The sequence below is a fragment of the Lissotriton helveticus genome, chromosome 11, assembly GCF_964261635.1.
Source record: "Lissotriton helveticus chromosome 11, aLisHel1.1, whole genome shotgun sequence".
Classification (NCBI taxonomy): Eukaryota; Metazoa; Chordata; class Amphibia; order Caudata; family Salamandridae; genus Lissotriton; species Lissotriton helveticus.
In genome coordinates, this window is record NC_136072.1 from 416,439,640 (window position 1) to 416,458,331 (window position 18,692).

General features: G+C 50.8%; 1 protein-coding gene across 2 annotated transcripts in view; it reads left to right on the forward strand.

The window, feature by feature from the left end:
- PCCB (propionyl-CoA carboxylase subunit beta) overlaps positions 1-18,692 on the forward strand; it is a 418,796-nt gene that overhangs the window by 145,764 nt on the left and 254,340 nt on the right. For both annotated transcript variants that reach the window (XM_078665880.1, XM_078665881.1), the window contains exon 8: positions 18,357-18,477. In XM_078665880.1, the coding sequence (XP_078522006.1) occupies positions 18,357-18,477 (121 nt within the window). The remainder of the gene's footprint in view (positions 1-18,356; positions 18,478-18,692) is intronic.

Consider the following 18,692-nt stretch of genomic DNA (forward strand, 5'->3'; position numbering starts at 1 on the left):
TGGCTATAGCCAAGTCTTGGGAGACTCTCCTATCCATGAGAATTATCCCCTCGTCAATGAGTGCATGTGTGCGGGTAATAAAATCATCCAGTGTCCCAGTAAGTTTTTTAGCTCCTGCGGCAGCCATACTTCTTGTCTCCCGGCAGGACATAACACGGAAATACCAAATGAAATGCGAGGGGAAGCTCAGAACGCCTAGCCAAGATCTGTGGCCCAGCCCAGTCTCCTCGGGCCTCAGAGGGCCCGCCCTTTGCCCGGGCTTAGCCCCGGGCGCTCCCGCGCGCTCCCGCGCAGCGTTATTCACAGCTATATATGTTGTCACCAGGTGATGGGTGGGCGGGGCGGTCAGGGAGAGCGGGCCAGGTGACTCGGCCTGAGGATTACCGGGACTCCTGGGAAAGCGAGTCCCGGGTCCTACGCTCGCAGCCCTGTCTCACGCTCACACACCCAGCAGCTACCTGTGTGTCCGGTGGTGGCAGCAGCGAAGCGGGACCCGCGGAGCGGGTTCCGCGAGTGGTAGCGGTCCTTCCTTCCTCCTCCTCAAACGAAACACGGAAAACGGCAAAGTCAGGTGGTTTTTTGGCGTCCCCACACGCTATGGGAGGCAGAGTCTTTTAAGGTACTGCAGCTGGCGGGGCGGTCAGGGAGAGCGGGCCAGGTGACTCGGCCTGAGGATTACCGGGACTCCTGGGAAAGCGAGTCCCGGGTCCTACGCTCGCAGCCCTGTCTCACGCTCACACACCCAGCAGCTACCTGTGTGTCCGGTGGTGGCAGCAGCGAAGCGGGACCCGCGGAGCGGGTTCCGCGAGTGGTAGCGGTCCTTCCTTCCTCCTCCTCAAACGAAACACGGAAAACGGCAAAGTCAGGTGGTTTTTTGGCGTCCCCACACGCTATGGGAGGCAGAGTCTTTTAAGGTACTGCAGCTGGGCGGGGCGGTCAGGGAGAGCGGGCCAGGTGACTCGGCCTGAGGATTACCGGGACTCCTGGGAAAGCGAGTCCCGGGTCCTACGCTCGCAGCCCTGTCTCACGCTCACACACCCAGCAGCTACCTGTGTGTCCGGTGGTGGCAGCAGCGAAGCGGGACCCGCGGAGCGGGTTCCGCGAGTGGTAGCGGTCCTTCCTTCCTCCTCCTCAAACGAAACACGGAAAATGGCAAAGTCAGGTGGTTTTTTGGCGTCCCCACACGCTATGGGAGGCAGAGTCTTTTAAGGTACTGCAGCTGGGCGGGGCGGTCAGGGAGAGCGGGCCAGGTGACTCGGCCTGAGGATTACCGGGACTCCTGGGAAAGCGAGTCCCGGGTCCTACGCTCGCAGCCCTGTCTCACGCTCACACACCCAGCAGCTACCTGTGTGTCCGGTGGTGGCAGCAGCGAAGCGGGACCCGCGGAGCGGGTTCCGCGAGTGGTAGCGGTCCTTCCTTCCTCCTCCTCAAACGAAACACGGAAAACGGCAAAGTCAGGTGGTTTTTTGGCGTCCCCACACGCTATGGGAGGCAGAGTCTTTTAAGGTACTGCAGCTGGGCGGGGCGGTCAGGGAGAGCGGGCCAGGTGACTCGGCCTGAGGATTACCGGGACTCCTGGGAAAGCGAGTCCCGGGTCCTACGCTCGCAGCCCTGTCTCACGCTCACACACCCAGCAGCTACCTGTGTGTCCGGTGGTGGCAGCAGCGAAGCGGGACCCGCGGAGCGGGTTCCGCGAGTGGTAGCGGTCCTTCCTTCCTCCTCCTCAAACGAAACACGGAAAACGGCAAAGTCAGGTGGTTTTTTGGCGTCCCCACACGCTATGGGAGGCAGAGTCTTTTAAGGTACTGCAGCTGGGCGGGGCGGTCAGGGAGAGCGGGCCAGGTGACTCGGCCTTAGGATTACCGGGACTCCTGGGAAAGCGAGTCCCGGGTCCTACGCTCGCAGCCCTGTCTCACGCTCACACACCCAGCAGCTACCTGTGTGTCCGGTGGTGGCAGCAGCGAAGCGGGACCCGCGGAGCGGGTTCCGCGAGTGGTAGCGGTCCTTCCTTCCTCCTCCTCAAACGAAACACGGAAAACGGCAAAGTCAGGTGGTTTTTTGGCGTCCCACTCACTTACTCCTAGGGCCTCGGTCAGCTGAGGGGTCATCCTGCGGGGAGGCCTCCGTCACCAACGCCACAGAGGCGATTGCCGCTCCTCTTTCTTGGCGGCTGATCGCTGGATCTGGCTTCCCCCCGGGCACTGCCTGGCCCACTCTCTGCCAGGCCGGGGACCGTTGGCGTCGTTTTGTAGGTGTGCCGTCACCCCTGGTGGTTGTGGTCGAGTCCTCAATACCCAAGAGTTCCATGGCTGCTGCAAGGGATCTGACCTGGACAAGCTTGTTTTTCCAGCAAAAGATAAGGCGAAAGGGGTGGCCCCACGAGTAGGCCACCTTCTGGTCTCGCAAGAAGGTGGTGACTGGGCGGAACTCTCTACGCTTCTGCAATGTTGACGCCACTAGATCCTGAAAGAGTTGGGGATGATGGCCACGGAACGATAGGGGTCCACTTTCTCGGGCCTTCCGGAGTATGCGGTCCTTGAGTTGAAAGTCGTGGACACAGACTAGAATGTCGGGGGCGGTGACTTCGTACCTCTAGGTAGGCCCACCCGGTGGACTCTGTCCATGCGTATGGTCTGAAGATCGTCTTCATCCAGGACATGTTTAAAAAGGCTTTCCACATACTCCCGAAGATCCGTTCCCTCTCCCGACCAGTGCACCGCCCGGATACGAATGTTGTTCCGGCGGGAACGGTTCTCCAAGTCTTCGGCATGCACCTGGATGTCTACGTTTTGCTCTGTGAGCCGAAGCACATCTTGTTGGAGTTGGTGTACGTCCTCCGCCATCCCTAGGTCGTGTTCCTCCAGGGTCGCCACCCGTTCGCCCACTTCGTCTACATCTCTCCGCACCTCCCGGAGATCCGACGCCAGTTGCGTGCGTAATTCTGAAATGTCCTCTTTGATTGCAGAGAACAGTTCCCTCATGAAAGCCTTCGTCGCCGGCACTTCGTCGTCTCCCCGGGGGGGGGCGTCCTGCTCGGTCCCGGTGGCGTAGTGGCCGTTGTTCCCTTGGGTAGGCCATCCTTGCTGGGTTTGTCTTTACGGGTTCTGCCCGCCATTACTCCCTGGATCCGGGGCCCGCAGGTCGGGAGACGGTCTTCCTTTCTGGCCCCCATCGAGTGCGCTCAACTCGACTCTGGGCCACCACACTGAGGCCGTCAGGCAGGGGGGGGGGGGGGTCTCGCGGCTCGAGCTTCACGACACCTCTCCTAGTCTCCACACCCCTAGGTCCGCAGTCCGCGCTAGAGGGGCACCTCCAGGGCCCAGCGCGTGGCGGCAGGCGGAAGCCTCAGCCGAGAGCAAGGGGGAGTCACCACCGGACCCCTTCAGCTGATCACAGTCGTGTTCACCGGTGCCGGGGGACCCCGCAACGTGGTGGACGGGCAGGTAGAACTATGGATCCCGTCGAACCCAGCGTTATTCCTCCAGTTCTCAGGGCGCCTCCCCCTGCAGCCCCACTCCAAGGCGGCGGTGTGTCGTGCGTGAGGGGCCCTGATCTAAACTTTGCTGTACACCTACCGTCCCTTGATGCCCTAACCGTTGCAAACAAATTAGAGTGGAGGTCATGTAAAAAATTAACCAAAGTAGTGTCCAATCCAGAGTTGTGTAAGATGGTCCATAATTTTTGACGATTCACCAAGTCAAACGCTGAAGATAGGTCCATAAATCCCAAGTAAAGAAGCCCCCCCTTCACCACAGTGTATTTGCTAATAATTAAATGGAGGTTCAGGCATTGGTCGATTGTCCCTCTATGTGCCCTGAACCCGTACTGCAAGTCTGAAAGGATCCCGCTCTCCTCCAGCCAATCCTCCATTCTGTGTAAAATGACTCTGCCTAAGATTTTAACGGCAGAGTCCAGCAAGGAGATTGGTCTGTAGCAGGCCGGGTCCGCCCTATTTCCTTTCTTAAATATAGGCACAATTATGGAGGTGGACCAGGAGGATGGGAAGCCAGCTGTAGGGATAGCATTAAAAACGTTAGATAAAATTTTGGACCAAAATTGTGGGTACTGTATATAGAGATCTGCTGGTACCCCATCAGGGCCCGGGGCCTTATGTTTGTTAGTCTCTCTAATCGCCCTTTCAACTTCCGTGATGTTAAAGTCCATGACCAGATTAGTATGGTCATGGATTTTGTCAGTTAAGGCAGGGGATGTAGACTCGTAGATTTTGCCAAAATGGGCTAGCCATCTGTTATCTTCAATGACACAGTCTAAATCCGTTTGCCCATTGTCGGAGAAAAAGGGCCGATTTACGATGGCCCAAAACTTTTTGCTGTCTTTCAGGGCTTCCTTTGAGAGTAAGCTATTCCATGCTTCCTCCTTGATTTCATTTTTACGTTTTTGGGTTATAGTTTTATATTCTTTTCTTAGTTTGGCCACTAAGGATTTATCTCTAGGTCTCTGCTTGATGGCTTTCATCAGAGCACTGTGGGCCCTCGAACATTCCTTATTAAACCATTTATGGGTATTTATATTCCCTTGCCTAACCGACCTTCGTTCCAAGTTCTTACTAATCCTCGAACAGATGTCTTCGAAGGCTATCAGGACCTTAGGGCCCTCTGCAGTTGAGTCCAAACATACTGCCATGCTGTCCTCGGACTCTTGGGCAATTGCATGAAAGAAATCTTCTGGGACAATCATCTCCCATTTCAGGCGCCTTCCCTGCTCTGTAGATTTCAGATCCTTTATGGCTGCCATACTTGGCGGACTGACAGTGCGGAAGCAGTCTAAATCCAAGGACAAGAGAACAGGATGGTGATCCGATGAAATATGGTCAACTACACTGTACTCGTATACCTTTGCCAAGACCCCATTTGAAACGAATATATAGTCTATAACTGTATTGGCGTCTCTTCCAACAAAAGTTGGGGCTCTCGGCTCACTAATACCTTGGTCGAATTCAAAAAGATTTAAATTCGCTAGAAAAAACTCTAGATACTCACCCTCTGAGGTGTGTTCAAAATGGGGAATAGCTTCGGGTGATATCCCCCCATATCTATCATTAAAACAACCCCCCTCACAGGGGTGTATGTTAAAATCCCCCAGAATAACCAATTCCGAATGGGAGGTGCAATCACTCCTATAGACTGACAAAAAATTCGATAAGGAAATTAAATGTTCATTTGCAATGACGGACTCCTTTGAGTTATAAAAATTAATCAGGAGAACCGTCTTTAAATTGGGGAGAGTCCATTCTACCGCAAGAACATTTGTTAAAGCGGTATCCACTTTTTTGAAAACCCCCACTAAATCCAAGGAACACAAAATAAGTAAACCGCCCTTTGCCTTTCCTCTTATACCTGGAACTGCCGGGGTGGAAAAGCTGCAAAAACCATCCAGGGAAAAAGATTGTGTTGTAACCCACGTTTCTTGAAGCCCTATGATATGATATTGTTCAATACAACTTTGCCATACTGGGTCCAAGGCCTTTGCATTTAAGCCTGCCACATTCCAAGTAAGGACATTACAGAGTACTGGGACTGTGTTAGGAGCGGTCGTTGTACCTGCACCCCGGCTCTCTTTGGTCGTCAGGCTAGTTTCGGGTATGGGGCATGAAATAGCTGCTATGGGAGCCAATGTGGAAACAACCTTACAAGGACTTGTTTGGTTTCGACAAGCACCATATTCCCCTGGCAAACCCTGAGTATGTCAATCCACCCAGTCTGTATTTGAGAGGCATTCAAAGCGGTTTGCAATAGGAAAGTACAAGGGATTAGAAGGGCCATTTTGGGGTTGTTGATAGAAAACGGGATGGATGAGTTGAGGGCCATGCGGGGGACCACCTTGTCGTGGTCTGCCTCCCCTAGTCCCCACCAAATTCCACCCCCCATCCCAGCCCTCCTCCCTCATTGACGGTTGAATATCCCAAGGGAAATTAGACCTTTGTCTTGGAAACCTGTCGTGAGAGCCTTTAAACCAACTCCAGCGATTATCCACTTGATTGTGGGGGAGATAAAAATACGAGAGGGGTCTGGCAGTAACCCTACTCGCCTGATATCTTGGGGCCCTATGATTACAAATAAAATCTACTGCCTCTGGTTTTTCAAAAGTTACCACCACACAATCCCCCTGCAAATTTTTCTTGTTTCGTCCTACCCAGGGAGCCCTCTCTATCATTAAGATATCTGCTGATATGTTTGGTGGGAGAGGATAATTGTTCGCTAGCCAGTGGCAGACTTTATTTTTGAGTGCCTGGTATGATTCTTCATCTGGCGACCGGAGTTCTGTAACTCCGGTAAGAACGACCACATAAGGTGCGGCATCTGGGGGAAGATGAATATTTCTACGATTCCTATCCTTACCCTTATCCTCTGTATCGAGTTTTGGCGCCTGGGATAAACTGACGCTGGGTATGGACTGGGAGGTCGTATTGTTTTTAGATGAAGTGGAGTTACTATCTGTTTTTTGTATCTGCTCGACAACAGGGGGTTTAGTTATAAGTCCTACTTGGTTTGACGCACTGCTTGGTTTCTTAGTCGTCGTGTTGTTTATCTCCGACGCTTTATTAGGAGCCATTGTGGGTTTAGATAAGTTAGTAGGCTGAATAGACTTGTTATTTAGGTTAAAGCTGGGAGCGCTTATGTCCTTATGTATATTTTTTAAAACCGTTTCAAGACAGCGAAGTCTTACCTCTATAGGTTCTAGTAAAGTTTTTAACATATTCCAAATTACTGTATTATTTAGAGTAGAACCCGGCTCCTCCACTGGGGATGTTGTTAATGAATTACCCGGAGAGCCGCTGAGTTCCAAAATTTCTTCCAGACTTTGATCAATTACAGTATCATCTGGAAGGCTCAGCAATAGGCCAGGTTTATTAGGTGGTGGGCCTTCTATAGAGATTGGTAGACTGCCTGAGGGTTTTTCAGGAATGCGCAGATTAGGTAGAGTAATGGCCTTCTTCCCTTTCACAGCTATTAGAGTGTTAGTTTTGTATTTTTGTTTAGGGATTGCCCCTTCTATCCGCGCTCTTTCTGTTGAAGTGTCTGTAGGGTTACTAACATATATTCCGCTGCTTTGTGATCCACCCTCGGTCAATATGAGTAGATTAGGTGAAGCCTCCAAATCCTGGGCAAGATTAGGGGCATCCAAATCCGTGTTAGGTCCAGAATGATGTACTAGAACCTGTGCTTCTCGCCGGGAATCCATTTTCGGAGTCCGAGCCTCAGCAATATGGCCAAGGGAGGAACGCTTGGCTATAGCCAAGTCTTGGGAGACTCTCCTATCCATGAGAATTATCCCCTCGTCAATGAGTGCATGTGTGCGGGTAATAAAATCATCCAGTGTCCCAGTAAGTTTTTTAGCTCCTGCGGCAGCCATACTTCTTGTCTCCCGGCAGGACATAACACGGAAATACCAAATGAAATGCGAGGGGAAGCTCAGAACGCCTAGCCAAGATCTGTGGCCCAGCCCAGTCTCCTCGGGCCTCAGAGGGCCCGCCCTTTGCCCGGGCTTAGCCCCGGGCGCTCCCGCGCGCTCCCGCGCAGCGTTATTCACAGCTATATATGTTGTCACCAGGTGATGGGTGGGCGGGGCGGTCAGGGAGAGCGGGCCAGGTGACTCGGCCTGAGGATTACCGGGACTCCTGGGAAAGCGAGTCCCGGGTCCTACGCTCGCAGCCCTGTCTCACGCTCACACACCCAGCAGCTACCTGTGTGTCCGGTGGTGGCAGCAGCGAAGCGGGACCCGCGGAGCGGGTTCCGCGAGTGGTAGCGGTCCTTCCTTCCTCCTCCTCAAACGAAACACGGAAAACGGCAAAGTCAGGTGGTTTTTTGGCGTCCCCACACGCTATGGGAGGCAGAGTCTTTTAAGGTACTGCAGCTGGCGGGGCGGTCAGGGAGAGCGGGCCAGGTGACTCGGCCTGAGGATTACCGGGACTCCTGGGAAAGCGAGTCCCGGGTCCTACGCTCGCAGCCCTGTCTCACGCTCACACACCCAGCAGCTACCTGTGTGTCCGGTGGTGGCAGCAGCGAAGCGGGACCCGCGGAGCGGGTTCCGCGAGTGGTAGCGGTCCTTCCTTCCTCCTCCTCAAACGAAACACGGAAAACGGCAAAGTCAGGTGGTTTTTTGGCGTCCCCACACGCTATGGGAGGCAGAGTCTTTTAAGGTACTGCAGCTGGGCGGGGCGGTCAGGGAGAGCGGGCCAGGTGACTCGGCCTGAGGATTACCGGGACTCCTGGGAAAGCGAGTCCCGGGTCCTACGCTCGCAGCCCTGTCTCACGCTCACACACCCAGCAGCTACCTGTGTGTCCGGTGGTGGCAGCAGCGAAGCGGGACCCGCGGAGCGGGTTCCGCGAGTGGTAGCGGTCCTTCCTTCCTCCTCCTCAAACGAAACACGGAAAATGGCAAAGTCAGGTGGTTTTTTGGCGTCCCCACACGCTATGGGAGGCAGAGTCTTTTAAGGTACTGCAGCTGGGCGGGGCGGTCAGGGAGAGCGGGCCAGGTGACTCGGCCTGAGGATTACCGGGACTCCTGGGAAAGCGAGTCCCGGGTCCTACGCTCGCAGCCCTGTCTCACGCTCACACACCCAGCAGCTACCTGTGTGTCCGGTGGTGGCAGCAGCGAAGCGGGACCCGCGGAGCGGGTTCCGCGAGTGGTAGCGGTCCTTCCTTCCTCCTCCTCAAACGAAACACGGAAAACGGCAAAGTCAGGTGGTTTTTTGGCGTCCCCACACGCTATGGGAGGCAGAGTCTTTTAAGGTACTGCAGCTGGGCGGGGCGGTCAGGGAGAGCGGGCCAGGTGACTCGGCCTGAGGATTACCGGGACTCCTGGGAAAGCGAGTCCCGGGTCCTACGCTCGCAGCCCTGTCTCACGCTCACACACCCAGCAGCTACCTGTGTGTCCGGTGGTGGCAGCAGCGAAGCGGGACCCGCGGAGCGGGTTCCGCGAGTGGTAGCGGTCCTTCCTTCCTCCTCCTCAAACGAAACACGGAAAACGGCAAAGTCAGGTGGTTTTTTGGCGTCCCCACACGCTATGGGAGGCAGAGTCTTTTAAGGTACTGCAGCTGGGCGGGGCGGTCAGGGAGAGCGGGCCAGGTGACTCGGCCTTAGGATTACCGGGACTCCTGGGAAAGCGAGTCCCGGGTCCTACGCTCGCAGCCCTGTCTCACGCTCACACACCCAGCAGCTACCTGTGTGTCCGGTGGTGGCAGCAGCGAAGCGGGACCCGCGGAGCGGGTTCCGCGAGTGGTAGCGGTCCTTCCTTCCTCCTCCTCAAACGAAACACGGAAAACGGCAAAGTCAGGTGGTTTTTTGGCGTCCCCACACGCTATGGGAGGCAGAGTCTTTTAAGGTACTGCAGCTGGGCGGGGCGGTCAGGGAGAGCGGGCCAGGTGACTCGGCCTGAGGATTACCGGGACTCCTGGGAAAGCGAGTCCCGGGTCCTACGCTCGCAGCCCTGTCTCACGCTCACACACCCAGCAGCTACCTGTGTGTCCGGTGGTGGCAGCAGCGAAGCGGGACCCGCGGAGCGGGTTCCGCGAGTGGTAGCGGTCCTTCCTTCCTCCTCCTCAAACGAAACACGGAAAACGGCAAAGTCAGGTGGTTTTTTGGCGTCCCCACACGCTATGGGAGGCAGAGTCTTTTAAGGTACTGCAGCTGGGCGGGGCGGTCAGGGAGAGCGGGCCAGGTGACTCGGCCTTAGGATTACCGGGACTCCTGGGAAAGCGAGTCCCGGGTCCTACGCTCGCAGCCCTGTCTCACGCTCACACACCCAGCAGCTACCTGTGTGTCCGGTGGTGGCAGCAGCGAAGCGGGACCCGCGGAGCGGGTTCCGCGAGTGGTAGCGGTCCTTCCTTCCTCCTCCTCAAACGAAACACGGAAAACGGCAAAGTCAGGTGGTTTTTTGGCGTCCCACTCACTTACTCCTAGGGCCTCGGTCAGCTGAGGGGTCATCCTGCGGGGAGGCCTCCGTCACCAACGCCACAGAGGCGATTGCCGCTCCTCTTTCTTGGCGGCTGATCGCTGGATCTGGCTTCCCCCCGGGCACTGCCTGGCCCACTCTCTGCCAGGCCGGGGACCGTTGGCGTCGTTTTGTAGGTGTGCCGTCACCCCTGGTGGTTGTGGTCGAGTCCTCAATACCCAAGAGTTCCATGGCTGCTGCAAGGGATCTGACCTGGACAAGCTTGTTTTTCCAGCAAAAGATAAGGCGAAAGGGGTGGCCCCACGAGTAGGCCACCTTCTGGTCTCGCAAGAAGGTGGTGACTGGGCGGAACTCTCTACGCTTCTGCAATGTTGACGCCACTAGATCCTGAAAGAGTTGGGGATGATGGCCACGGAACGATAGGGGTCCACTTTCTCGGGCCTTCCGGAGTATGCGGTCCTTGAGTTGAAAGTCGTGGACACAGACTAGAATGTCGGGGGCGGTGACTTCGTACCTCTAGGTAGGCCCACCCGGTGGACTCTGTCCATGCGTATGGTCTGAAGATCGTCTTCATCCAGGACATGTTTAAAAAGGCTTTCCACATACTCCCGAAGATCCGTTCCCTCTCCCGACCAGTGCACCGCCCGGATACGAATGTTGTTCCGGCGGGAACGGTTCTCCAAGTCTTCGGCATGCACCTGGATGTCTACGTTTTGCTCTGTGAGCCGAAGCACATCTTGTTGGAGTTGGTGTACGTCCTCCGCCATCCCTAGGTCGTGTTCCTCCAGGGTCGCCACCCGTTCGCCCACTTCGTCTACATCTCTCCGCACCTCCCGGAGATCCGACGCCAGTTGCGTGCGTAATTCTGAAATGTCCTCTTTGATTGCAGAGAACAGTTCCCTCATGAAAGCCTTCGTCGCCGGCACTTCGTCGTCTCCCCGGGGGGGGGCGTCCTGCTCGGTCCCGGTGGCGTAGTGGCCGTTGTTCCCTTGGGTAGGCCATCCTTGCTGGGTTTGTCTTTACGGGTTCTGCCCGCCATTACTCCCTGGATCCGGGGCCCGCAGGTCGGGAGACGGTCTTCCTTTCTGGCCCCCATCGAGTGCGCTCAACTCGACTCTGGGCCACCACACTGAGGCCGTCAGGCAGGGGGGGGGGGGGGGTCTCGCGGCTCGAGCTTCACGACACCTCTCCTAGTCTCCACACCCCTAGGTCCGCAGTCCGCGCTAGAGGGGCACCTCCAGGGCCCAGCGCGTGGCGGCAGGCGGAAGCCTCAGCCGAGAGCAAGGGGGAGTCACCACCGGACCCCTTCAGCTGATCACAGTCGTGTTCACCGGTGCCGGGGGACCCCGCAACGTGGTGGACGGGCAGGTAGAACTATGGATCCCGTCGAACCCAGCGTTATTCCTCCAGTTCTCAGGGCGCCTCCCCCTGCAGCCCCACTCCAAGGCGGCGGTGTGTCGTGCGTGAGGGGCCCCGCGGGCTCCGGTGGGCCGGCACTGCCCTTCTCTAACCGCTTGTGGGCCACTACGCAAGGAAAGTGCAGTTCCGCAGCGGGGGGAGGGGGGGGGGGCCTGCGCTCAACAGCCAAATGCCAGGCCTCTCCTGAGCAGGCCCCACTGGGCTCTGTTCCAAAGGGTATTGCCCCTTACCACCCCCGTAGCCGGCCTCTGTCAATGGCCAGTTGGGGTGCCACAGATCACCGCCGCAGCCCGCTTTAAGTGCGCTTTCTTTGTTCCGCAAGGAGACCCTCCGCTTCTCCCCCTGTGGTCTGCCCCCGGCTGTGTGCGCTCAAGATGCGGCCTACCTGGGCCTCGGAGCCCCGGGCCCCCCTCGATGCTGGCCGCAGAGCGCCGTCATCCTTCCGCCGGTAGGCAGCCCCCCAGCGCGGAGGCAAGTCACGGCCCTCTCAGGTCCCGGAGTCCCGAAGCCTCGCACTCTCCCAGCCGCCGACCCCAAACCGCCAGTAAGCGGGTCCTAGGCTCACCGGGTGCGGGGACGGCTCCTCCACTGGCTCGTCGTCCTCCGATTGAGGAGACGCGAAACAGGGCCCCTCGGGCGCCGCACTCCGGACTTCCTCTGTTCTCATGGCTGGGCCGTCCTTACCCGGACCGGGGGTCCGCTTTCGCTTCAGACCCCCACCGGGGGTCAGTATGTCACCGGTGTCACTCCTGCCGGTTCGGCCCCAGTATGCGGTGGACAGGCCCTCCTGTGCAGGTGCCGGTCCCCTCGGTCCCGCTTAGGTCCGTTCTCCGAGCCACTCCGTCCCTAGCAGCTGGGGGTTCCCGCGCGCGGCCACCCGCGGCTGTAGGCTCCGTCGCAGGACACCGCCGCAGGCAGTACAAAGCCCCAGACACCGCCAGTCGTCCCCGGAGCCCCTGTATCACGATGGGTGACAAGTAGGAGTCCCCAGGACCAGCTATACAACGCTAAGAAGGCCTATGGCGCCGGAGGGACTGTAAAGTACGTCTCACTCCGTCGCCATCTTGGCCACTCCCCCGTGCTTTTTGTTTTTAACAAAATGTATATGGTTTTTATACTGTTTCATACACAATGGGCACATGGTGAGCAGTACATTGTATTTTTTACCTCGCCTACCAGTACAAGGGGACATGTGGACTCGCTGGCCCAGCAGGAAAGTCACGAAGGAGAAAATGGAACAAGAAGAAAACTTTGCTAAACTGTGAACCTGAGCCTATGTAGTGGTTTTGGACAAATGTTAATGATGCAACCATATCTGAGCGTCCACAATAAAAAAGGCGGCGGTATAGCATTGCACTCTGTGTATCTGCATTAAATTACCTAATGGTGCCAGGGTGGCCTCATGACTAAGGGTTGGGTAACGTAGCCGTAATATATGGCGGGGATCTGGGGCGTGCAAATTGCGTCTCGATCATGTGGACTCAGCATCACCTTCTGGATCTCCATGAAATATAATGGACAATTTGTCCCACCCTGCTGCGATCGGGTGTTTCCTCAGTCCTCACGGTGGAGGGCAACAGATTCTGCCAAGGCCCAGCGCAGGAACTTGATTCTCCAGTGCACCATGCTCGGCAATGCTGAGGCCTTCCAATGCATTGTGATTGCCTGTTGTGCTATCAGCAAGGCAAGGTCGATGAAACGTGTGGTGGCTCCCCACTCCGCTGGAGTCTATACCTATGAGACGGAATAAAGGTTTCTGAAAGTATTTCATGATTAACTCAGAACAGTATAATGTTTCCAAATATCCTCTTTTATAATGTCTTCTTTCTTATTCCAACCGGCCTATGATTGCTTGCACATTAGATAGCTTACCATATAAGATTGTATATATTCTCTAAATTATGATGTGGATTTAACTTCCACTGTCTGCTTGCAAGTAAGATAACTTGCACTGAAAATAAGAAAAATATACTGTATTTTTCTATGTGATTTTATTCTTTTATGGATTTTTGGTAAATCTTAGTAAAGATTTATTGAATTGATTTGTGTTAATGGTATTTTTTTAATTTGTTTGCTGTACCTAAATAGGTAGTGACACACTGGGGGTCTCCTTGTGGGTTCTTTAACATGTTTTTCTAACAAGGCAGACCTGTTCTTGTTTCTGCCTCTATTTCTTGCCTGTTAAGTTATTTTGGAGGAATATGCCATATCCTGTATTTTAGCTGTTGATTCGTAAATCTTTTCCTCAAACTTCTTCAGAGATTAACAATTTCTATGTAATCGCAGGAACTGCCCCATTGGTAGGTTTTCTTTTAATACCTTGGAAAGTGCATTAGGGAGTTTCTATCTGTGGATGTTCTGTATACGTCTGTGGTAACATGGCCATTCTTTACCTTGATCAACAGATTAAGAAATTCCGGGTTAGAGATTCTTGAAGTGCTAATGAACTGCAAATGAGGATTGAGAGCTTTTATCATTTTACTGAACTCAGCCATTCCGTTCACCCTGCCCATCCATGACCAAAAAACATCGTTGGTACTGTATATGTGTTGTCTTGGATTTTTGTATGTAAAGATGTGCCAAGCTTGTTGCGCTTGTACTGCCCATTGAAGTACCTTCCTTATAAATCTATAGCTTTTCCTCAAACCTAAAAAAATAATATTTTTCATTAAAATAGTTGCACATTCCATTACGAATGAAATTGAGGTCATATAAGCCCAGTTTATTGTTTGTAGTAGTTCTTCCAGTTGTCTATATGATCCTCTTACTAAGGGATGCTAGTGTATAAAGACTCCACATCCAACTTCAACAAGATGTAAGTTGTGGAGTTAATTCAAAGTTTCCTGCAAGAGTAATGCTCCCTTTGTGTTTAAGATGGCATTTGAGAGACTAGAAGTCCCAAGAACAAAAACACTAAATTGTTTGAGGTGTTCCAGAATAGACCCAATACCTGACACTGTGGTACAGCCCATAGGTGGTTGTCTGGCTTTGTGTATTTTGGACAAAGGTTGAAACAAGGAATTCTAGGGTTTTCCGTTTTCAAGAATTCTGCTTTTTTTAATGATCGAGGCTAACAGTAGTGCTTCATTCAGATCTCCAGATGTGAGTTTGTAGTCTTTGTGTTGTAACAAAGTTATTTCATATAACTCTCATCTCCAAGTAGGCATATGCATTCCATGCAGTAGACTTCATAAGACTGTATTACTATACCCCTTTCTTTATCTGCTGGTGTGAAGATGATAGTATTCAGCAGACAAACCATGTATGACTTATTTCTTCTTTGGATAGATTGTTAAAAAGTTGAGCCTCATCATTACTGCTATTGTGGAGTCATTTTAGTACTGATTTCTTAAAGGTGTCTGCCTCTGGAGAAATGGTGTATGGAGGTGGGTAAAACATGGATTCCTTCTTCTAGCATGTGTTGTTCTGCTATTCCCTTGTTACTTCCAAAGAGTCAAAGTAAAATGTCGGCAAATCTTCATGCAGGAATGTGGTAGCTCTCGTCATAGTTAAATAATACACTTGATAAGTCAAAGCTAAAGTCTTTGTTGAGGACCTGCTTTTGTAAAGGTGTCAATCTCTTGTTACTCAAGTTCACAACTAGGACCATTCCTGGGAAGTACTTGCTTGCTGCTCTTTTCACCGGGCAGGAGTCGTAGATGGAGTGTATGGTGCCCAGTGTACTTGTGGTTGTTCTATTTCCCACAACCTGGTCATAGAAAAGGTTGTTCAATCCTTTGGAGACCAGTAAAGGTAAGGTTGTGTAGGAGACTTCTCAGGGTAAAACAGGAAACTGATGTACTGGAAGACTGTTCTGGTGCGGATTAACACTACTTCAATCATCTGAGCTGAATTGTCAGTTCTGGAGTGGCAGTAGTTTAATTGTATTCTTATTCTAATTTGGGAATAATCCATAATGTAAGGGTATATGATCTTTGGTGAAGATGTAGACCCACCCTTCAGTTTCGTGACTGTTGTCTGGTGAAACAGCCTTTCTAATCCGCCACGGATTTATAGATCTCCAGGCATTTCTTGTAAATGGTTAGTAGTACGTAGTTTTTAGGTTTGTCTCTGAATCTGTAGCCACTCTGAGATGCACTTTGCTACGTTGATAAAATAAGCCAATTATGTGTGCAACACCAACAATTTTGAAACCAGTCTTTATGGAAGACTGTATCTTTGAGAAATTGACAAGCTTATATTTGGAGGTGAAATTATTGCATTTCCTAAAGATTTCCATAGCTGATTAAGAGACGTATTGCTGATATTGCCTGGGTGCTAGAGGGCATATGGCACTATGTATGTTATTTTATGGCTTGTGTTGAGGCTTTTCCTCATCTATATGGATAAGTCTTTGTGTGGTATCACTACTTTGTCAATGGCAGGAATCCTTAAGAGTCATGTGACTTAGCAGTAGAAATACTTTATTCGGATATGAATAACCATCAAAGTGGACACAATAACAAATGCAACAGTACAACACACAACTTATAAAACAAACATTCACATATTAAAGTAGTTCTAAAAGTTACGAGTATCTTTTAACATATCTACATTGAAATAAGTCTAATTCGTCATCATTCCTTTAGAACAAGATAGCAGCATAAACCTCATAAAATATCATAGAGTATACCTCCAGGAGTGGAATACAACAGAGCAATAGATCACATGCATAAAACTAGATGATTTAAGATCCATAATTCGTAAGGATAATAAAACCTGTCTAAGAGCAATATATAATTAATAAATGCTAAAATATATTTCCTTGATCTGAGCTGCGTTCTAAAAGATATGGCAGCTATTATCTGCCTAAATACTCCCATGGGGCAACATCCATATAAAGAATGTTAAAATAAATTGAAAGAACCTTAGTAACCGTGCATAGCGCAGAAGTACTAATTTGCAAAGAACAATCAAATAAAAAAAGATGCAAGCATATTTAGTGAGCCCAGTATTAAAACGTCTTCAAGCGAGTAAGTTTAAAATTTCGGTTCTCCTGAACCAAACCGCTTGTAGGAATGTGACTTGTTTCGCTCTGAGCTAAACGGATCAGATGTCAGCTGGTCTATCCCTTCTGTCAATGACTTAAGATTGTGAAATGTTTTTAACCTTTCTCACTACGCCGCTTTTGATATCTCACCCCTCTGTTTGGGATTAAAAGCAAAGCCCTTAGTCTATTTAGTCATTTTCTATATGGAAGGACCCAGTCCGGTAGGTGTGGATAGTTTATTTCTAAACCCTTTTCTTTACCTTGTGCAGTGCCACAGAGTTTGTCCCTTGGTCCTACCTTGTTCATTTTGTATTTCTCATCCTTGACCAAGCTTATTCAATCTTTTGGCTTAACGTACTATCCTACACTCATGATACTTTGATCAATGCAACGTGATAGATGATTTATACCTCGTTGCCCAGAATTTTACGTACTGCACGTTGGCAATCAGTTATTGGTTGAAGGAAAATTATTTAAAGCTAAATACTAATAGCACTGAGGTCCTTATTTTTGGCCGTCCACATTCTATTTGGTCCAACAGTTGTTGGCTGTCTTTTCTGGGTTCTCCTTGTGTCCTAGTCAAGTCTGCAAAAAACCTGAGGAATGATTTACGATGACGAGCTTGCTTTTGATACCCAAATTAATCGGTCTGTCAGCTCTTGATTTAACATAATTTGATCTATGAAGAAAAGTTTTCATTTTATTCCGGAGGAGGCTCAGAATACAATCATTCTTGCACTGATCTCCTCGAGGTTGGATTATTGTAATGCATTACATCAGTTTAGGCTCATTAACCAAACTTGAGATGGCATCAAATGCAGCCGTTCAGCTTATTCTTGATATTCCTTTTCCTTGGTCTGTCCCTGAGGAGCTTAAAAAAATTGCACTGCTCCCAGTGAGGAAGAACATTTTGTTTAAGGACCTGTGCGTAGAGCACCAAGCTTTACACAATCGGGGTCCTTAAATTTTAGGTGTAAGTTTCAGTGTTATCTACCAAAGAAGACCTTGCTCTTGGCACAGAGCAAATTGTTGATAGTACCTACGTTCCTTAGTACAAGATGGGGAGGCAGATCTTGTGTCATTGCTACAGCTAAACTGTGGAACTCACTTTCTCAACATATTTGAGAATTAGACAATCCTCTTCTGTTTAGGACATTTTTTTTAAACATGGCTCCTCCCCCGTTAGATGGGGTTTTGTCACTCTGGTCTTCTGTTTTGCACGTCTCTTAAATTGGTATATCTTCTGGGCCTTAGCGCCTTGAAGTCTTAGGGTATTTGTGCACTGTATAAATTATGTTTTATTTCAGGAATCTACTTGACTGGTTCAGTGTGGAAAATGAAAGCAAGTGAAATGTATTAACAAATATGCTATGCATTCTTTGAAAAATAACAGATCTTGGAAAAATCGGCTATCCATAAGTGTTGTAATAGCTATGATTAGTTATCCAATTGTATGGGGAAAATGCAGAAATATGCATTATTTTGTCACTATGTTTTCAAAGCTTTATTAGTAAGGGTAAAACTCCCATTGTCTATTGAGATGAAGGCATTCTTTGTACATGATTAATTTACTAGAATATTGAATCAAGGCCCAAATAAAGGCCCGTTCAGAACCTTTGGCTGTTAACTGTGTCAAACATGTTCGGTAAACCTCATAATATAGCACCATTTTCAGATTTTATTTTTAGCAATTCCCAGCCTCTCGAGATAGCCATGCTCAGCTGTTACACTCAGTTCAATTTGAGACATATGTTTACAGTCCACTACTTTAGGAGTAACAACACTCCCTTAACTCCAATGATCGAAGACTAAATTACTGTTGAGCATCTGAAGTTTGGAGGTTCTCGTTCTTTTAAGTATCATGCAGTACATTAAATGTATCGTGCTGGAAATGGTGGCCCAGCAGCCCTTAAAGGGCAAGAGTAAAATTAATATGTTGATGACAGTGGTGTATTTTGGGTCATCTGACCCATTTCTTTTAATGAAGGCTTCAGCATAATGCTCCTGTCCCTCTATTTTGTACACTGTGTAGGCGTGGCTCATCGAGCTTTCGAGAACGACATTGATGCTTTGCTAAACCTCCGGGAGTTCTTCAACTACCTGCCGCTGAGTAACAAGGATCCATCCCCACTCCGGGAATGCCATGATCCCAGGTACGTTTAAATGGCCTAGAGAGTAGAATACATATTTTATAAAACAGTGGTCCCTATTATTGGAAAGAATGGTCTGTAAGAACAGACAAAACAATTATCATACACTTGATAGGTGAAATGACTTTTGTTCAGCCGGACAAGAATTTTATTTCAAATAGATTTAGAACAATAGTTTTGAAAATGGGAGAACCATTTAGTATCAAGCGGGCACAGCC